Raw genomic sequence first — 22,169 nt, 5'->3', positions numbered from 1 at the left:
TTTCCAGAGACGAGCAGTGATATATTTTATATTAAGTGATGTTACTATTTATTAACGTGTTTTCTATACCAGAACATGTATTGTTATTGGGGGAGTCTGGTGGAATCAGAGCTGGAATCGGGGCAGTAAATATTCAAATATTCGTTCTAATTGCCGCTTTAGAATGCTCCGATTTGCTGCGCGTTTTAGACATTGATTGTTACATTTTCTCCCTGACATATTTGGTAAATTTTTGGACTCCAGAATGACTTATTCCTTTATAGTAGCCCCCACCCCAGTCACCTCTTACAGGTTATGGTAGATGTGATTATCGGTAAGTGTATAGTGCCATCTAAAGGAAATTCTATTGCACTACACCCCATCAAATCTTTTTTTCTTCTTCTAAGGTCTGATCTACATCAGGGGCGGTCACTGACAGCTTGGGGCCCCTGTCCAAGAAAGGTCTGGGCCCCCCCCCCCAAAAGAGATAGAGATATTTAATTTATACAGAGAGACACACACACATATTCATGTATGTATATTACGTAGTCTCCCTTATTATGTATATTGCCATCCCTTATTACACAGTGCCCTCTCTTGTTATATACAGCTCCATCCCTTACATATCAGATTATATACAGCCCCGTCTTTATTACATACCTTCCTGTCTTGTTGGATCTATAATGCAATGACTGCTGACAGAACATGGCAGTTTCTTTTTTAATGGAGGAGCTGATGGACTGGTCGTCTGGTCATCGACTGCTCCATCAGCAGTCATTTTATATCTAACAAGATAGGGGACTATGTAATAAAAGCGTGCGCTGTTAATAAAAAAAATTAACAAGAATACACTATGTAAGAGACAGCACTGTACATGACTTAGTATATAGTGTACTCATTGTTCAAGTGAGTATACTATATACTAAGGGACTGTGCAATACATAATAAGGCTACCTTCCTGTATCCGTGTGCACTTTTACAGACCAATTGAGCATGTCCTACTCTGATCCACAAATCGTATGTGAACAAAACATTCTCTGACCCTCACGGATCTCATTCTCAGATTAGTAATTTCCATGCATGTGTGATTGGACCTGTAAAACTCTTCTGAGCTCGTGTGCCATCCGGTAAAAAAAAATACCTGAAAGCACACGGTCATTTTACACAAATGTGAGAATGTAGAATAAGGGGTTTTACCGATAACATTATCACTCCACGTCACACAGTGCACCCTCCTCCACCACCCAATTCATTTTACATCCATATATAACGTCCTCCTTCCCCTGTTTGTAAGTACATTATAAGTCTCCCTTACTTCCCAATCTCTCGCATTCCTCATTGTCCTCCTCTCCCCCCACCTCCATCATTGCCCTCTCCATCACCCCCATCACTGCCTTCTCCATCACCCCATCATTGTCCTCCCCAACACCTCCATCATTGCCCTCTCCCACCACCTCCATCATTGTCCTCTCCCCAATACCTCTATCATTGCCCTCTCCACCACCCCATTATTGTCCTCTCCACCACCTCCATCATTGTTCTCCCTCACCAGCTCCATACACGGGTCATTGCATGTCAAGTGAACCAATGATTTTACCACTATATTTTTAATTCTTTGAGATTTTGTTATTTGGTAACAGTGTGTCAGAGAATGCAAAATGTGAAGAAGAAAAAAATTCTAGATATTTTTTTTTACATTTTTTTTATTGATTTTCAAAGTTTGGAAAAAAGTGCGAATTTCGGTGTTGCCTGCCTTTGCATTTCTCCCAATAAGGCTACGTTCACATTTGCGTTGTGCGCCGCTGCATCGGCGACGCAACGCAAATAAAAACGCACGCTAAAACGCTGTGTTTTGCGACGCATGCGTCCTTTTTTGCCGAAATTTGGACGCAAAAAAAATGCAACTTGTTGCGTTTTCTGCGCCCAACGCTTGCGGCAAACAAAACGCATGCGTCGCACAACGCAGCACAACGCATGTCCATGCGCCCCCCATGTTAAATATAGGGGCGCATGACGCATGCGTTGCCGCTGCGGCGCCCGACGAAAACACGCAAAACGCTAATGTGAACGTAGCCGAAGTCAGGCTAGAAAAAAGATAAGAGAAACAAAATAAACACCATTCTACTCAGAACTGTACAGGCTTTCACCAGATATGTCACAAGAGTATCTTTGATAATATTTTAGCTATGCGAACGCAAGTGCAAAACTTTAAAACGCATTTCCCAAAAAAAAAAAAAACGTTTAATTTAAAAATGTCAAAAACTGCACAAGTGCCTGCTATGCTCCTAGCCACATCTGTACCGAAATACAAGCTGGGATCGTGATGGGATCATATTTAAAAAAATTAAAACTATTACGGTGTCAGTTCGAAAATCTCGCATTCAGATCTGTTCAGCCTGTGGTCTAACAGTGTGGGGACTATATTTACCAAATAATCCATGATTTTTAGATATTACTGTATTATTTTATTATGTTACCACTTAGAAGCAGGAGAGGACAGAGGAGAAAGCTTTGTTAGGGCTGAGAATGAGCAGGGGTAGACGGTGACTGCAGAGCAGATGACCGGCCGGCAGCTCCAGAGGCCACATTCACACCAAATCTTATCACCCAGGAAACTCCTCAAATGGAGGGAGAAAAATATTCTTGTACAAACCAGGACTATGAAGAGGAGGAGAGTTTGTGAAAACCTCGGTTACAGGAAGCAGAAAGGGGACTCTGCAATACCGGACTGTCATCACATGTAGTGACACAGAAATTAAAACAAGGGTTTCTTCATTCAGCAGAGACAGTGACGTCCATGACGTGGTAGAAGGCGGCACAAGATCGGCAATGGATGACAGAACTGGTGCTGTGACCTGTGAATATGATCGGCGCTGGTGGCGACTACTGGACTCTCCTAAGATTGTGAAAATGAAGACGTAGAAAGGACTTTTCTGCAGCTTCTGGTCCAGCGCTGTCCTTTGTGTATCCAAGAAAAGCAGACATTGTAAAAGTTAACAAAAAATCAGATATTGACACAGGAGGAGCCGAGCACCATGACCGGCCGCACGTACTTTGACACAAGGAAACGGCCATTGCTAGTAAGCGCTTATGGACCAGATGACATTTCACCCACTAGAAGGGACACATTGATGATAAAAGGCCAGTGTAAAAACCTACTTTTTTTCTTTTGGTTTGTTCAATGAATTCAGGTTGAAAATGCTGAGCAAGTTGTGTTATGATGATTAAGATGTATTTATTCTGGCACTCCAGTAGTTGTTTTTTGTTTCTTTATTGTTACATATAAATGTTGAATTCAATAAGTTGTAATTTGAAAAGAAAAAGGGAAGAAACTCACAAACATAAAATCAGATGATTCAAGGCTTAAGAAAAATACAAATTTGATAGATCCCAAGTTGAATCCCTGTACAAATATAATAAAGAACACAAGTAACACACATGCATGTTTTCACAATTTTAAAACATACTTTTTTTCACAATTGCGCATCAAAATTTTGACTTTGATTTCTCCAAAACAAAATATCAAGAAACATAGTCTTGTGACATATCAAATGAAAGCCGGTACCGTTCTGAGAACAATGATGCCTCTCCCACCTCTTTATCTTAATTCTAGCCCGAGATATGATAAAACATGTAAAGCCATACCAGGCCAAAATGCACACTTTCAAAACTTTAAAAATCTGTAAAAAATCAACTGATGAAGAAAAAAATTCAAAACTTTTAATTTGTAATTACCTAAAGTTGTACTTCATAAAAACAAAAAATAAAAAAAATCTAAAAACGTCAGGTAAAAAAAAATTATTGATATTTGGATCACTTGATATGGAATGACCCACACACACCCCACGTTTCCCCACAGCATCATCGTTACCAGCAGCTTGCTGTTTGACAAAAGCACGCACTGAATGCTGACATTATCCAGCGGCGCGGCTGTGTCAGGAAGCGTGGCCAGGAAGCGGAGAACGGATCTCTGCAGCTCCTCTCCGCTGCCATTTTAAATGGCAGCAGAGCTGCAGGCAGCGCTCCCTGCCCGCCGCACATGAGGGCAATCTGGCCAGGGCTCTCAGAAACCAGCCAGATTGCCCTCAGTGTTAGCTGCCCTGCCGGGGCCTCCCTCCACCTCCGGGCCCCACAGCAGCTGCACATGCGGTATGTCCGCCCCTGGTTTACTTGTTGTGATTTTGCCGCAGAAACCCCCTCACTGCATTTTACAGTACCAGCAAAGTGAATGATTTCTGAAATCTTATGCACATGCTGCTTATTTTTTCCTTGCACATTTTAAACCATTTAAGCGTTTTTTTTTTTCTTCTTTCCAGATCTGCAGCATGTCAGCTCTTTGTGTATACTTGCATCATTTTTCACCCATTGAAATGAATGGGGAAAAAACACACAAGTGTCATGAACGCATGTATTTTATGCAGCTTTTTCCTGCCAACACTCTAGTTTTTGAAGCAGAAAAATCTGCTGCAAATACTCAGTGTGCGCACACCCCAGTGATTCCCCAGGTTGTAAAATATGAGAAGTGATTCAATGCTGCTTTTAAATGGAATCTGTTGTGTAAAAACAAAACACCAAACCACTATTATCCATGATTAAGACTCTTCTGAGTTGTAACTCGTCTGATTTTTTTTTTTTTTACCATCCACTGGGGTATCCACTGAATGTTGTTACATTATAATGAAAATTATACATTATAATGAAAGAAAGAATTGTTATACTTGCCTGAGATCTCTGGAGATTACTGTGTATTTAAACCACACTTGCAGATATTGGGTTAATCTGCAGCTTAATAGTGTTCTGAAGCTGCCCTGTGTCTGCACTGACCACCCTGACAACAGGAGGAAATAAACTTTATATTCCATTCAGCAGGCTGTGGCTTTCAGTCATAGGGGTGGGCCGGAATGGCTTTCAGTCATAGGGGTGGGCCAGCATGGCTTTCAGTCATAGGGGTGTGCCGACATGGCTTTCAGTCATAGGGGTGGGCCGACATGGCTTCAGTCACCGATCATTGGCTGTAACTGCGCCCCCAGCACTGACTGACAGCCAGCTCTAGTCCAAAGGAAGATGAACAGCGCTCCAGCCGGGTGTCGTGGTATCAAAAAAGGAAACTTTATTGGTCCATGTAAAAGCAACGTTTCGACCAGTATCCTGGTCTTTTTCAAGCATGTAGCACAGTACAAAGTGTCGGCTTAAATGGTGTGGATACCACACAGGGCACCAATCACCAACCAGCCACTAATTACATATACAAATACAAAAAGTAACATCAATCAAACTATATATAATACATTAAAATAGATACATACAATATCTGCAGCGTTAGAAACAAAGAAAATCAAATCTCAAAAGCATATAACATAATATTGCTGCAATGTTTATATTCCGTCCAGCCAATTAGGTTCCGGCATATCCGTAGTCACGGCTACAAATTTCCAATGAAACAGTCCTTGCAGCGATCCTCCTGTCCAATCCGGATCAATTCTGCGGTGGGCGCCAAAATTCAACCAGCCTATCAAACCCCATCATGCTTCCAAGCCAGTCCCAGGTAACCAATCAGGCAAACACTTATATCATATACCATGACTACATCACAACCCTGCGACTCACTACGGCAAGCCACCTGGCCGCAGAGGACTCAGAAGCACCCTGATAGGTGTAGCTGTGCGTCATGACAACAGCCCGCCCACCTCACGTGATCACACAACCGGGTCCGCCCCACAGTGACGCAACCATCCATCCCCCATGCACAGGGGAAGCCGCGGATGCGCGCAGACTCAGTACCGCCGGAAACCGCCGCATCGTAAGCCACGATACAGGCAGATCCAGCGGCACAGTGAGATGCCACGCCCCCCGCCAACCCACATGCAAAGAGGACGCCGGCGCGTCACAAACAGGACGTCCCAGATGCGACGTCACAGAGTCAGCTAGCCAGATGCCAATACACAGGCGCCTATAACCATTGGATCTGTGCAGCCACGGCCACAACGGGTTGCCAAGGGAACCTAAATAAATATAAATAGATATAATTAGCCATCTATAAGGTGTAACTCAAGATAAAACATGGAAAAAGCCATTTTGATCAGATAGATCAATAGAGTGACACTACCTAGGGACGGAAAAGGACATTGTATAATCAATCGCTAAAAACAATAAAAAACGACAAAAACACTGTAAAAACAATATACCGATGAATAATGCCATAACCAAGAGGAGAGAGAACAATGAACTAGGGGAGAGAAAATATTACCTAGGAATGCAGACCTGTAAATTAAAGTCTAAATTAAGGCCTCCAGGTTGTAAGGTCCCTAATGAGTAAATCCATCTCATTTCTTTCTTCCTAAGCAACGATAATCTATCCCCACCTCTCCTCAAAACCGGAACACTATCTATTACCCTAAAGCGTAATTGGTTGACAGAATGTTTATTGTCCAGAAAATGTTTGGGGATCGGCAAATCTATAAGTCCTGTACGTATCGTGCTTTTATGCTTACTGATTCGCGCCCGCACCTCCATCGTGGTCTCCCCCACATAAGCTAACCCGCACGGGCACGTAATCATGTAAACAACAAAGCTCGAAGAACAAGTGTAACGTTCCTTCAGATAAATCTTCTTCCCCGTATGAGGGTGATAGAAAAATTCCCCTTTAAGCATGTTGTTACAGCTGGCACACCCCAGACATGGAAAATTTCCAAGTCTGGGTGTGCTTAGAGTCGATTGGACTAGGGAGCTCTTAGATGATCCAATATCCGATCTCACCAAACTATCACCCAGATTGCGACCCCTTCTGTATGACATCATTGGATAGTTTTTAAACGCTGGTATAGATGGTAAACCGCGCTGCAAACCCATCCAATGTTTTTTCAAAATCCTGTCAATTTGACCACTAGCTGAAGTGTATGTAGATACAAAAGGGATACGTTCCCCGGGCTGCTTCAAGGACCCTGATTTACGAGTGGACTCCCGTGATACATTCCGAGCCTTATGACTAAATCTGCAAAGCTCCTTCTTGGGATAACCCCTGTTGGAGAACTTCAGACACATTTCATCCAGCCTCCGATCAACCACAGTGTCATCCGACACTATTCTCCGCACCCTCAAGAGTTGGCTCCATGGTAAGGAGTTAACCATTCTCCGAGGGTGGTTGCTATCAAATAGCAACAGGCCATTTCTATCGGTCTCCTTCACAAAAATGTCTGTCTTCAATTTATCTCCTTCTTTATAAACAAGGGTATCCAAAAACTGGAGCTGAGAAGTAGAAGAGGTCAAAGTAAACTGTAATTCCACGTATACTCCATTAAGATAATGGTGAAACTCATTAAGTTCTGTCACATTACCATCCCAAATCAAAAAAATATCATCAATGTAACGCCACCAGGCTCTGACGTGGCGCCAGAGGCTGGAACAGTACACAAACCTGTCCTCGAATACCGCCATATAGATGTTTGCATAAGTGGGGGCCACATTGGACCCCATGGCGGTACCCCTCAACTGTAAAAAGAACTCATCCCCAAAGAGAAAATAATTCCTCCTGAGGATGAGCTCTAACAGTGTGAGGACAAGTCGTGCACTCTCCGGGGCCACGTCAGAGCCTGATAGCGCACAAGAAACTGCGTCGAGCCCCTTGTCATGCTCGATCGACGTGTATAAAGATACAACGTCAAACGATGCAAGCAAGGTGGTCTCAGACACAGTGATGCCTTCAAGTTTGTCAAGGAAATCATTCGTGTCACGAATGTAAGATCTAGCTGATACAGCATAGGTACGCAATACTTTATCTAAGAAAATCGCTGTATTATTAAATAGAGAGCCCCTCCCCGACACGATAGGCCTTCCGGGGGGGTTTTCCAAATCCTTATGAATTTTCGGTAGTATATATATCACCGGTATCACTGGTGCATCAACGATCAAAAATTCTGACAACTTGTGGTCAATGAGTCCCATGGCTAGGGAGTCACTGACCACAAGTTGTAATTCCTTCTGAAAACGAGTAGTAGGATTACTTGGTAGTTTCTCATAGACACATCGATCTCCCAGTTGCCGTAAGATTTCTGCTTTGTATTTTACGCACAAGTGTCATGAACGCATGTATTTTATGCAGCTTTTTCCTGCCAACACTCTAGTTTTTGAAGCAGAAAAATCTGCTGCAAATACTCAGTGTGCGCACACCCCAGTGATTCCCCAGGTTGTAAAATATGAGAAGTGATTCAATGCTGCTTTTAAATGGAATCTGTTGTGTAAAAACAAAACACCAAACCACTATTATCCATGATTAAGACTCTTCTGAGTTGTAACTCGTCTGATTTTTTTTTTTTTACCATCCACTGGGGTATCCACTGAATGTTGTTACATTATAATGAAAATTATACATTATAATGAAAGAAAGAATTGTTATACTTGCCTGAGATCTCTGGAGATTACTGTGTATTTAAACCACACTTGCAGATATTGGGGTAATCTGCAGCTTAATAGTGTTCTGAAGCTGCCCTGTGTCTGCACTGACCACCCTGACAACAGGAGGAAATAAACTTTATATTCCATTCAGCAGGCTGTGGCTTTCAGTCATAGGGGTGGGCCGGAATGGCTTTCAGTCATAGGGGTGGGCCAGCATGGCTTTCAGTCATAGGGGTGTGCCGACATGGCTTTCAGTCATAGGGGTGGGCCGACATGGCTTCAGTCACCGATCATTGGCTGTAACTGCGCCCCCAGCACTGACTGACAGCCAGCTCTAATGCTGAGCGGTGACTGAAGCCATGCTGACCCACCCCTATGAGTGAAAGCCCAAGCCTTCCGGGAGGAATAAAGTTCATTTCCTCCCGGCAACGGAACTCTTAAGGTAGTTTTACTCTAAGGAGAGTAAAACTAATCCCAAACTGTTCTTCAACTATATCAATAGTAAAAGAATAAAAACTGAAAATGTAGGCCCCTTAAAAAATAGTGAGGAAAGAATGGTTGTAGATGACGAGGAAAAGGCTAACATATTAAACACCTTCTTCTCCACGGTATTCACGGTGGAAAATGAAATGCTAGGTGAAATCCCAAGAAACAATGAAAACCCTATATTAAGGGTCACCAATCTAACCCAAGAAGAGGTGCGAAACCGGCTAAATAAGATTAAAATAGATAAATCTCCGGGTCCGGATGGCATACACCCACGAGTACTAAGAGAACTAAGTAATGTAATAGATAAACCATTATTTCTTATTTTTAGTGACTCTATAGCGACGGGGTCTGTTCCGCAGGACTGGCGCATAGCAAATGTGGTGCCAATATTCAAAAAGGGCTCTAAAAGTGAACCTGGAAATTATAGGCCAGTAAGTCTAACCTCTATTGTTGGCAAAATATTTGAAGGGTTTCTGAGGGATGTTATTCTGGATTATCTCATTGAGAATAACTGTTTAACTCCATATCAGCATGGGTTTATGAGAAATCGCTCCTGTCAAACCAATCTAATCAGTTTTTATGAAGAGGTAAGCTATAGACTGGACCACGGTGAGTCATTGGACGTGGTATATCTCGATTTTTCCAAAGCGTTTGATACCGTGCCGCACAAGAGGTTGGTACACAAAATGAGAATGCTTGGTCTGGGGGAAAATGTGTGTAAATGGGTTAGTAACTGGCTTAGTGATAGAAAGCAGAGGGTGGTTATAAATGGTATAGTCTCTAACTGGGTCGCTGTGACCAGTGGGGTACCGCAGGGGTCAGTATTGGGACCTGTTCTCTTCAACATATTCATTAATGATCTGGTAGAAGGTTTACACAGTAAAATATCGATATTTGCAGATGATACAAAACTATGTAAAGCAGTTAATACAAGAGAAGATAGTATTCTGCTACAGATGGATCTGGATAAGTTGGAAACTTGGGCTGAAAGGTGGCAGATGAGGTTTAACAATGATAAATGTAAGGTTATACACATGGGAAGAGGGAATCAATATCACCATTACACACTGAACGGGAAACCACTGGGTAAATCTGACAGGGAGAAGGACTTGGGGATCCTAGTTAATGATAAACTTACCTGGAGCAGCCAGTGCCAGGCAGCAGCTGCCAAGGCAAACAGGATCATGGGGTGCATTAAAAGAGGTCTGGATACACATGATGAGAGCATTATACTGCCTCTGTACAAATCCCTAGTTAGACCGCACATGGAGTACTGTGTCCAGTTTTGGGCACCGGTGCTCAGGAAGGATATAATGGAACTAGAGAGAGTACAAAGGAGGGCAACAAAATTAATAAAGGGGATGGGAGAACTACAATACCCAGATAGATTAGCGAAATTAGGATTATTTAGTCTAGAAAAAAGACGACTGAGGGGCGATCTAATAACCATGTATAAGTATATAAGGGGACAATACAAATATCTCGCTGAGGATCTGTTTATACCAAGGAAGGTGACGGGCACAAGGGGGCATTCTTTGCGTCTGGAGGAGAGAAGGTTTTTCCACCAACATAGAAGAGGATTCTTTACTGTTAGGGCAGTGAGAATCTGGAATTGCTTGCCTGAGGAGGTGGTGATGGCGAACTCAGTCGAGGGGTTCAAGAGAGGCCTGGATGTCTTCCTGGAGCAGAACAATATTGTATCATACAATTATTAGGTTCTGTAGAAGGACGTAGATCTGGGTATTTATTATGATGGAATATAGGCTGAACTGGATGGACAAATGTCTTTTTTCGGCCTTACTAACTATGTTACTATGTACCTTCACACTGGCCAACTTAACAACGATATCGCTAGCGATCCGTGATGTTGCAGCGTCCTGGCTAGCGATATCGTTGTTTGACACGCAGCAGCGATCTGGATTCTGGACATCGTTGGTGGAGCAGAAAGGCCAGAACTTTATTTCGTCGCTGGATCTCCCGCAGATGTCTTCACTGGTAACCAGGGTAAACATCGGGTTACTAAGCACAGGGCCGCGCTTAGTAACCCGATGTTTACCCTGGTTACCAGCGTAAACATAAAACAACAAACAAACACTACATACCTACATTCCAGTGTCTGTCCTCCGGCGCTCTGCTTCTCTGTACTAGCGCCGGCCGGCCGTAAAGCAGAGCACAGCGGTGACGTCACCGCTGTGCTCTGCTTTCCGGCCGGCGCTTACACAGTGCAGAGAAGCAGAGCGCCGGAGGACAGACACTGGAATGTAAGTATTTAGTGTTTGCTTTTTTTACGTTTACGCTGGTAACCAGGGTAAACATCGGGTTACTAAGCGCAGCCCTGCGCTTAGTAACCCGATGTTTACCCGAGGACTTCGGCATTGTTGGTCGCTGGAGAGCGGTCTGTGTGACAGCTCTCCAGTGACCACACAGCGACGCTGCAGCGATCGGGATCGTTGTCTAGATCGCTGCAGCGTCGCTAAATGTGACGGTACCTTTAGTGCAGTAGCCATGTGACTTCAGAACACTATTGACCAGCATATTAACCCCATATCTGCAGGTTAATAGTGTTTTTTTTTTTTTTACATGACCGTTTCCCTTTTAAGAACAGTTTCATGATTTTTACACTGATAAACAGACAATACGGTTTATTTGCAGTGTACTTTTCCAGATATGAGACTGTATTGTGTATTAAAATCACATTTATTATTTTTATTGAATGTGCCTAATATGCAGAACATCATAATGGCTCTTATGTCTGCAGTCTCCGCTCTTCTCTGGAGAACATTGGGGCTTGTGTCATAAAGGGAACACAACGGGCTCTGCGACTCTCTGGCCATGGTCTGGTAGTTTTGCTGCACAAAGCGAGATGTAATAAAGAGGTATTGTTGCATCACTAATACATGGGAACAATATCATCTTGCTGTATTTTAAAAGGGACTTGTCAGCGTTGACATGCTTTGTATGACCGAATATTATAGAGCAGTAGGACTGAGCAGATTGATATATAGGTGGGCAGAGCCTTCCAAGAATAAGAAACCGTTATCTTTGTGTATATATATAATATAAATTCAGATTATATTAGTTATGTTTTGATAAGGGAGGTAAAATTAAAATCAGCCATACAGTTCTTATGAGTCAGAGAAAATCCATGTGCAATTCAAAGGGTAGGAGAAGCTTGGAAACTATTATTAACAATAGTAGGTTGAAGGGAAACATTTCTTCTTTATTACTGGAAGGAATAACTTTGGAACTATGGGGCACATCAGAAAAATAGAAGCTGTTCCAGAATCAGCTGAGCAGCGGAAATTTGAGGTGGTGTTCCCCTTAAAGGGAATTTTGGCAGTAGGATTAACCCTCCTAAGCCGTCTATATGAGCCTGTGTCATAGAAGGTTGAATAAAATCATATCTTGACATCTGCAATCTGATGTCTTATTCCAGTGAAGGCCACACATTTCTTAATATGTAAATGAGCTCTTAAGATCTATGGACCGGACATAGATCTCCCTGAGAATCTGCCTCCAGAGCTTATTATAAATGAAAGGGGGTATTACCAGTGTGAAACATGTAATGACTGACAGTCCCCTCTCCATGTCCCACACTGGTAACACGTCATTTACTAATAAATAATAATCATTATTTTTATATAGCGCTTTACAGTTTGCTGACATTATCATCGCTGTCCCCAATGGGGCTCACAATCTAGAATCCCTATCAGTTATGTCTTTGGAATGTGGGAGGAAACCGGAGAACCCGGAGGAAACCCACGCAAACATGGAGAGAACATACAAACTCCTTGCAGATATTGTCCTTGGTGGGATTTGAACCCAGGACCCCAGCGCTGCAAGGCTGCTGTGCTAACCACTGAGCCACCGTGCCACGCCTGTCCTTTCATTTATAATAATCTCTGGAGGCAGATTCTCAGGGAGATCCATCTCCGGCCCATAGATCTTAACTGCTCATTTTCATATTTTAAAAAATATGGATTTCTCTGGAATAAGGCATTGGATCGCAGATATTAAGGTATTATTTTATTCAGCTTCCTATGACCTGCAATAACATAGACGACTTGGGATTCTCTTTAAAGTAAAAAAAAAACAAAAAAAAAAAACAATAAAAGGTCACCTTTTATCTTCTGTAGGAAAGTATGTAAAGACAAGGATCATAATAAATATAAACCATTTATTAGCAAACAATCCCAACTAAGCAGCAGACTGTCCCTTCCTGAAGTTAGTCACTGCAAAAATTAAGACTAATGCAGTCCTTTTGCTATGAGCATGATGGAGAATAGCAGGTTGTCCTGTACTTGGCCTCTATTTTCATGCAGATATGGACTTTGTATTGTGCAATATACATTGTTATTTACCATTTGCTGTGTAGGGGTGTCTTAATAGGAATGGCTTAAGGGGCTTGGCTTTTTGTAATTGAAGGCTCCTGACACACATCCTAGTACTATCAAAAGGTGATTGACTGAACATTTTTCAACGTGGTCCATTAGAAAAGTTTGGGGCTTGTGTACATACACTGTATGAGCGGCACACACAAGCCCATGAAATAGTAACAGGTACTAATAAATTGTTCCTAGGATAAATGCTTAGATCCTGAAACGTATCTCTGTAAGATATTGTGATGCAGCAGAACCAGTCTTTGTTTCTTGCCAATTCTTTTAGAATAACACCTAAATGTCTTGTATAGAATTGGAGGTGCTATAGGTGGTCTGTATGGTCCCACAGAACTCCCATGCAAACCCAGTGGTCCTGTGCTTGGGTGCCCTCGAGACATCGTTATGTAATGCTGGTTGTGTGTGGTCGTTCTTTCTTTCAATTGTAAAGTCCTGATACACGGACTTCATTATTGGAGTTCAGCTCCCTTTTTCTGGTTTATTGGGATGTGTGGGATAAATGAGCGTTTTTCATTTTGATTTTTGTCTTCAAGGTCCTGCCCTTCTCCGCTGCCTCTGTTATTGCTCCTCTTCTTCACCTTCATTAGCCGTGTTATCTCGCATCGCTGCTTCTGTCTCGGAGGTCGCGATGAGATCCCCAGTGAACTAAGAATCACTTGGAGATTACTGTAAAGATACTTCAGATCTGGTTGTGCGGCCGTAGATTTATACAGGTACATTACATGATGCTTATCGAATACTAATGAACCGTAAAAAGGACGTTTGCATTTTTTTTTCTTATTCATACCATATTTAGAATTGAAGGGGACTTCTCCATTTTGTTGCAAAGTTTGAGTTTTGCAAATTTGCATTGTAAACTCTTATTTGGGACCAAATCAGCTGAGAATTTGATACAGAATGCTGTAGATAAGCCCCTGATGCCGGTGGCCTTAGTTTATAGGCCATTTTTGGGGTGTCAGATTCCCATTAAGGCCCTTTTAGACGAGCCGATAGTTGGCAAATGAGTGTTCGTAGGAAAGCTTGTACCTCATTGTTGGCACATTTAATAATGCTGGCAATCACCCGGCGAACAAAACGCTCATTCAATGGATGATTTTACTTTTACGCCGGCATAAAAACTCGTCATCGCCTCGTGTAAATGCCAACAACGTGCACTATATAGGGGGACAAAATGATTGTAAAGAAAGAAAAATCCAGCTCCGCAAAAAATACAAAAACTCTGATGTATTGTGTGAATAGAAAATACTCCAGTCGATGAATTAATATGCCATGGTAGTAGATAAAACATCCAGTTTCAGGTAGGGAAACCCTCAATCATGATTATAGGAGTAATTCGTATTGTTGTAGTTTACGTCACATGTAATGATATTCCTCTTTATAGTAGCGTCTTACAGAACACACATTTTCAACAATTCATCCGAACTTTGTTTCTATTGTTTCTCTTTTGAATGTCAAACTGTTCCATTCTGGGACATGATTAGGGATTTCCAAAGCGGCAGATTTACTTGATAGTGAATATTAAATACGCATGACTTAATGTTGCTATGGAGTTTAATATGGAACATTTCTACGGCGCTTATCTGTCGAGCACTCGTTTAATTTAATTTCCAGGTTTACGTAGAGAGAAGCAGGTAGTATGAAATTAAAAAGAAAAAAGTGCCCTTCATTCATTAATTTTTTATTTTTAAAGGGGCTCTCTGGGTTTTGGAAATGTATGAAGAAGTCTTGTGCGTCACAGCACATCTATCTCATTGTCTCATTAGACTCCCTGATGGTTTTCTGTGACCACCACTTCAGGATGCGTTTACTTTGGTGGACTCGCAGCCGTAAACGACCACCAATCGGTTGCATAGATGATCAATGGTCATTTACTAGCGTGTTTAGACAGGCGGGCTGCCCTTTAATGTGCACAGAACGATTGTTCTGTTCTCGTCAGCACATAGTCATGTCCAGATGGTGTGCTGGCGAGAGTGATGATTGTTGGCAAGCTAAAAACTCGATTTGCCTGACAAACAAGCATTTCGCTTGTTCGTCATGTGAATGGTGGCCTATTTAAACTGTCCAATTATTGGGAAATGACTGTTCCTGGAAAAGTTTGTTTCCCAATAATCGGCCAGTGTAAATGTATCCTCAGTTTCCATTATGAGATCCGTGAGAAGTTAACTTTACATGTCAAAAGTTTAGATAACAATTCTCTGTTCCGTTTTTACAACAGTCCAGCTCCGCCAAAGTGAATGATGTTGGGATCAAGCGTGGCGAAGGCCAACCCTCTAATTAATCATAATTTGCACCACAAAATTACTCCAGAAATGTGAGAAATGTGCGCCTGTCCTTGGCTGGAGTAACATAGCTGCAAATTCCTTAAGAAGCCAATGTATTTGGCACATCTCATTCCAACGCACCTTTCAATATCGCAGGGTCGCACATCACCAGTCTTACTGAATTGGACCCAAATAGTTTTCCGAGTGTAAAATTGTTCATGTAGCACAGTATCTGTTTGTGTCTGCTCTTTACCAAACCTTTGATTGCAAACAAAAAATAGTGGGAATGCTCATTGTCACTACTGCAGTCGAGAGGAAAAGTGTGCGTTGCATCTGTTACACTTCAAAAAGTCTCCGTATATCTCCAGCCTTAGAACTGGCGGTTGTTTCGGGAAATATTTGCACATTTCATAGTATGTACATGACACTGACGGGATTTAATGTGATTACCTTGCAGAGTTTTGCATAATTGTCTATTAATTTTGTTTTCTCTTGTCCAGAAAAGACTGACTGACGAAGCTATTGTGTATTCATATACATACAGTTAGGTCCATATATATTTGGACAAAGACAACATTTTTCTAATTTTGGTTATAGACATTACCACAATGAATTTTAAACAAAACAATTCAGATGCAGTTGAAGTTCAGACTTTCAGCTTTCATTTGAGGGTATCCACATTCAAATTGGATGAAGGGTTTAGGAGTTTCAGCTCCTTAACATGTGCCACCCTGTTTTTAAAGGGACCAAAAGTAATTGGACAATTGACTCCAAGGCTATTTCATGGACAGGTGTGGGCAATCCCTTCATTATATCATTCTCAATTAAGCAGATAAAAGGCCTGGAGTTGATTTGAGGTGTGGTGCTTGCATTTGGAAAGTTTTGCTGTGAAGTAAACATGCGGTCAAAGGAGCTCTCAATGCAGGTGAAACAAGCCATCCTTAAGCTTCGAAAACAGAAAAAACCCATCCGAGAAATTGCTACAACATTAGGAGTGGCAAAATCTACAGTTTGGTACATCCTGAGAAAGAAAGAAAGCACTGGTGAACTCATCAATGCAAAGAGACCTGGGCGCCCACGGGAGACAACAGTGGTGGATGATCACAGAATAATCTCCATGGTGAAGAGAACCCCCTTCACAACAGCCAACCAAGTGAACAACACTCTCCAGGAGGTCGGCGTATCAATATCCAAATCTACCATAAAGAGAAGACTGCATGAAAGTAAATACAGAGGGTTCACTGCACGGTGCAGCCACTCATAAGCATCAAGAAGAAAAAGGCTCGACTGGACTTTGCTAAAAAAAACATCTAAAAAAGCCAGCACAGTTCTGGAAGAACATTTTTTGGACAGATGAAACCAAGATCAACCTCTACCAGAATGATGGAAAGAGAAAAGTATGGCGAAGGCGTGGTGCAGCTCATGATCCAAAGCATACCGCGTCATCTGTAAAACCCGGCGGAGGCAGTGTGATGGCTTGGGCATGCATGGCTGCCAGTGGCACTGGGTCACTAGTGTTTATTGATGATATGACACAGGACAGAAGCAGCCGAATGAATTCTGAGGTATTCAGAGACATACTGTGTGCTCAGATCCAGCCAAATGCAGCCAAACTGATTGGTCGTCATTTCATACTACAGATGGACAATGACCCAAAACATAAAGCCAAAGCAACTCAGGAGTTTATTAAAGCAAAGAAGTGGAATATTCTTGAATGGCCAAGTCAGTCACCTGATCTAAACCCAATTGAGCAGCATTTCACTTGTTAAAGACTAAATTTCAGACAGAAAGGCCCACAAACAAACCGCAACTGAAAACCACCGCAGTGAAGGCCTGGCCGAGCATCAAAAAGGAGGAAACACAGCGTCTGGTGATGTGCAGGAGTTCAAGACTTCAGGCAGTCATTGCCAACAAAGGGTTTTCAACCAAGTACTAAAAATGAACATTTTATTTAAAATTATTAAATCTGTCCAATTACTTTTGGTCCCTTTAAAAACAGGGTGGCACATGTTAAGGAGCTGAAACTCCTAAACCCTTCATCCAATTTGAATGTGGATACCCTCAAATGAAAGCTGAAAGTCTGAACTTCAACTGCATCTCAATTGTTTTGTTTAAAATTCATTGTGGTAATGTCTATAACCAAAATTAGAAAAATGTTGTCTCTGTCCAAATATATATATGGACCAAACTGTATATCCAGTTGCAATTAAAATTATTCACCTCCAGTTGCAAATTAGGTTTATGATCTACATTTCCAAACGTTTTCTGCTGTATTTTGTTTAATTGGGTTATTGCAATATAAACCGTTCAATACAACTAATAACAAATGGTTTCTCCAACTTCAGCACAAAATGCCATTTTTACTGACTACTGCAGGCTCAGAATTATTCACCTCCTTTGACAAGCTTGTTTAATACTCAGTTGAGCCCCTCGTTCATAAGCGTGTTTAGTACTTAGTCAAGACTTTCCTTCATCATAAGCATGTTTAGTACTTAGCTGAGCCCCTCCTTCATGACGAGCTTGTTTAGTACTTAGTTGAGCCCCTCCTCCATGATAAACAGCATGTTTAGTACCTGGTCGAGCCCCTCCTTCATCATAAGCGTGCTTAGTACTTGGTCGAGCCCCTCCTTCATCAGAAGCATGTTTAGTGCTTGGTCGAGCCCCTCCTTCATTACAAGCTTGTTTATAGTACTTAGTTGAGCCCCTCCTTCATCATAAGCGTGTTTACTACTTAGTTGAGCACCTCCTTCATCACAAGCGTGTTTAATTACTTAGTTGAGCCCCTCCTTCATCGTAAGCATGTTTAGTACTTGGTCGAGCCCCTCCATCATAAGCGTGTTTAGTTCTTGGTCGAGCCCCTCCTTCATCATAAGCGTGTTTAGTTCTTGGTCAAGCCCCTCCTTCATTACAAGCTTGTTTATAGTACTTAGTTGAGCCCCTCCTTCATCATAAGCGTGTTTAGTACTTGGTCGAGCCCCCTTCATTACAAGCTTGTTTATAGTACTTAGTTGAGCCCCTCCTTCATAAGTGCGTTTAGTACTTAGTCGAGGTCCCTCTTGCTGTTGCGACATGCTCCAAACGTGATGCGTAGCCGGATGCCAGCTTCCAGCGGCTCTCCTGAGGATTCTTAGCCCATTCCTCATGGACCTTGGCCTCCTGTTCACTATTTATTGTTTATGCACTGCAACCACGTTCTTAGGATCCCATTAAAGATTTTCTAAAGAATTCAAGTTGGGCGACACTGATGTCTGCTCCAGACTCCTCCAGGACGCCTGATAATCTATTTGTGGACTTTGATGTAAGCTTGGGTTCATTGCACTGTTGGAAGACCCAATGATGCCCAAGCTTCATCTTCCTCACAGAAGCATTACATATGGTGCATTTACATTGCATGATAATGGTGAATGAGCATTGTTAACACTCGTTTCACGAGTATATTGCAGTGTAAACCGACTTCTGAGCAAAACTCTCGTTCATCGGGTGAAATGATCTTGTATGCAGCATTAAAATATCATCGTTCTTGGTGGTTCATCTTCCTGTGTAAAAAGGACTCGCACTGCTGAGAACAATGGCAGCCTATGCGCACTGAGCGATCTACTATAGTATAAATATAAGTGTGATAAGAGTACATTTACGTGCAAAGATTATCGTGCACGAGCATTCTTATGAATGCCCATTTCATGATTAATTTGCTGTGTAAACAAGCTGCCGATAATCCGATGAATGAGGAAAACACTTGCTCATCAGGTGAAATGATCTCTTGTGCAGCCCCACAAAATAATCATTCTCGGCGGTGTATCATCCTATGTAAACAGAACTCGCGGTGCCGAGAACAGTGGCAGCCTATGCTCAGTGATTTATTTATTTTTTACAGTTTACAATCTTCAATGCATGATGAAAACACATTTTGTAAAGTTTTTAAAAATTCAGTATACTTCTCTTCCCTGGTGCTTTATTGGCTCCCTTTCTTGGTTCCCTGTCAGTCTCCTGATCGACCGCCATACTGTCCCAATCTCTGGCTACAGCGGTCAGATGGGATGAGATGTCATTGCTGGGGGCCGGGTTGTACAAAGACCATCAGTAGACCCGCTGAGGGAGCTATAAAATCGAGATGACTACAGTTGTTTACATTTATTTACCTATTACATAGCTGCAGATCTGCACAATTTGATGCGAATTTGCCGCTGCAGATGTCCCTGCAATTTCTGGGACAAATTGCGAAGAAAGTTTTCCGTAACAATACATCCTTATGTGAACATGCCCCGGTGGTGTTATTTTACAATGTTTTGCATGTTTTATGGTTTTGTTGAATAGATTTGTTTTTCTTTCTTCCGTGACACATAATTTGACTATTGCAAGTGATCCGTTAGGTTGGATACATCTCGTATAGTATCTGCCTGGGGATAGCTGTTTCTTTAAAAGCATGGCCTCTTCCCATTTCACCTGTTTATCCACTAGCAAGAAGCCTTTTAGAAAGGTCTGTTAACCAGAATAGGATCATGTGAGGATGTGATGGTGGTGGGAGGAGGAGGATGTGAGAAGGAAGACACGGGTTGTACTCTGCTCTCGATCTGGAGCCTGTCATGGAAATCTTAGCTCTTGCAGTAGAAGTGATCTTTCCAAGCATCAGTGCTAAGCATTGATTATTAAAAAGCTGAATTGTTTTCCCCCGTTGCAGGCGGCTTGCAGTTTTGTGCCTGGCAGTGCTGGCTTAGTATGCTTCTCCTTTACACATTTCTTTTCTTCCTAGAATCAATCTACCGTCGAGGGGCCAGAAGATGGAGGAAGCTCTACCGAGTGAATGGGCATCTGTTTCAAGCCAAACGTTTTAACAGAGTAAGTGATTCATCAAATTAAAAAAAAAAAACAAACAAAACAAAATCGTCTTCTACATCCTCCGAGATGCAATGTGTTACTGCTTTATTTCATATAGGAGGAAGATAAAATGGATCATTGTAAATACAGTGTGTCACAGCCAAAAGCTAGAACTAGCGTGGGCTCCTACCATACCTCATCCCTGAGCTGTGCCGAATGTCGTTTTATCTCTGTAATATGCATCTTTGTGTATTGTTCCCAGCGCCCTGCTCGCTCTACTGAGAATAATCAATGCAATGCAACATTTATTACCCAAGTAAAATAGATTTAATTGCTTTTCTTAGACAGCTTTGAAGATGGGGGAGTTTATCTTGTGGTTTCACATTTCCAACGTTCTGCAACTGGGCGGCAGATGGAATTATTGACAATGCTATCATATCATGCCAGTAATAATCCTATTAAGATGGCCAAGTGAGAATGTGATATAATGTTCCCGATCTCCAGGCGGAAATGTACTGTTCTCTGATACATCATAGGAAGTAGTAATGTTAAATGGGACCCCCAGATTGAGAACCGCTGTTATAAATATAATCCTGTCCTCAGCCATTAGGCAAGTGGTTTCCAACCAGTATCTCGCCAGTTGTGTAGACTGCACATCCCTGCGGCGGTTGGGGAGTGCGCGGCGCTGTGGTTTGCCAACAGATGGAGAACCGCAGGTTGGAGATCACCACATTAGGTTATTCTCCATGAAAATTCTCTTTGGGGTATGTGCACATGATGTCTTTAACACTCCGGAGAACCAACCAATGTTTTCCTAGGTAAAGCCACTTCAGGAAAAGATATGCATTTCATTGAACCTGAAGAAGCTTTGCTCGCTGTTTCGCCTTCGTCTGTTTTTCTATAAATCAAAGGTATATAACTAGCGAGCGGCTTCCTGAAGGAACTTGTCACTTCTTTTAACGACTTCAAAAATTCCGAACCCTGAATCTGTTGAAAGAAGTGACAAGATTGTGAATTGCTGTGCAAGATGTTATTTTTTTGTGTGGTGGTTTAGCAGCGCTTTTTCAGGGGATCAACCTGTAAAAGATGTCGTGTGCATATTGCTCATATGTCTGAATTTTTTCCTGTTTGAGGAGCAATTAAAAAGGGGAAAAAATATCTTGGGTGCCCATCTATCTGGTATCCGTTTGTATCTGTTTTTTTCCTTTTTTTTTAATTACAACTGGATCCATTACGAGCGGATCCCAACATGTGAACAGAGCTATATTCTGAAAACTGTTTCATATGTGTTTCTTATTTATTATGTATGACAAGCAGAGGTGGCCAGAGGTAAATAGTTTGGTGTTCACGCCAACAATAGGCCATATTGTCAGACCAGTTTTTTATGTTTAAAAAGCTTTTGTGACCTAGTCAGAAGACATTGAGCCAATTTATAAAGGAACAGAACCAGGCAGAATGTTGTTACACTTAGAAATGATGCATGCCCCCCTTTCTCGTAGTCACCATGCAATCTTTGGGGTTCTTAGCATCTGTCCCGATTTCCTTACATTGTGATATGCCCAGAGCAGAGCTTATCAATTTTTGCTAGAGTTTTCCTTAAAGGACTTTGCTTTCAAATGGGGCTTATCGACATTCATCGCTGGGGATGCTCCACTCCTGGGACCACCAGGGATTACTATAATGGAGTATTAAAGTTATTCTTGACCTACCCCTCCATCCTTTTCCAAACGAAAGGGGTTAAGAACTGGGGATTGGGACTTGGTGCAAGTGATCAATGAAACCTAGTGATCCTTATTTATCACTTATTATGGTGATAAAGGACTTTTGTGAAAAAAAA

The 22,169-nt window shown here is 42.0% G+C and overlaps 1 protein-coding gene across 3 annotated transcripts in view; it reads left to right on the top strand.

The window, feature by feature from the left end:
- Window positions 1-22,169, top strand: part of PRKCZ (protein kinase C zeta) — a 201,398-nt gene that overhangs the window by 114,583 nt on the left and 64,646 nt on the right. For all 3 annotated transcript variants that reach the window (XM_069741678.1, XM_069741677.1, XM_069741679.1), the window contains one exon: window positions 20,268-20,353. In XM_069741678.1, the coding sequence (XP_069597779.1) occupies window positions 20,268-20,353 (86 nt within the window). The remainder of the gene's footprint in view (window positions 1-20,267; window positions 20,354-22,169) is intronic.

Source organism: Ranitomeya imitator, chromosome 10 (genome assembly GCF_032444005.1).
Source record: "Ranitomeya imitator isolate aRanImi1 chromosome 10, aRanImi1.pri, whole genome shotgun sequence".
Lineage (NCBI taxonomy): Eukaryota > Metazoa > Chordata > Amphibia > Anura > Dendrobatidae > Ranitomeya > Ranitomeya imitator.
Note: the sequence above shows the minus strand (reverse complement) of the source record. Positions and strands in the feature narration are given on the sequence as shown.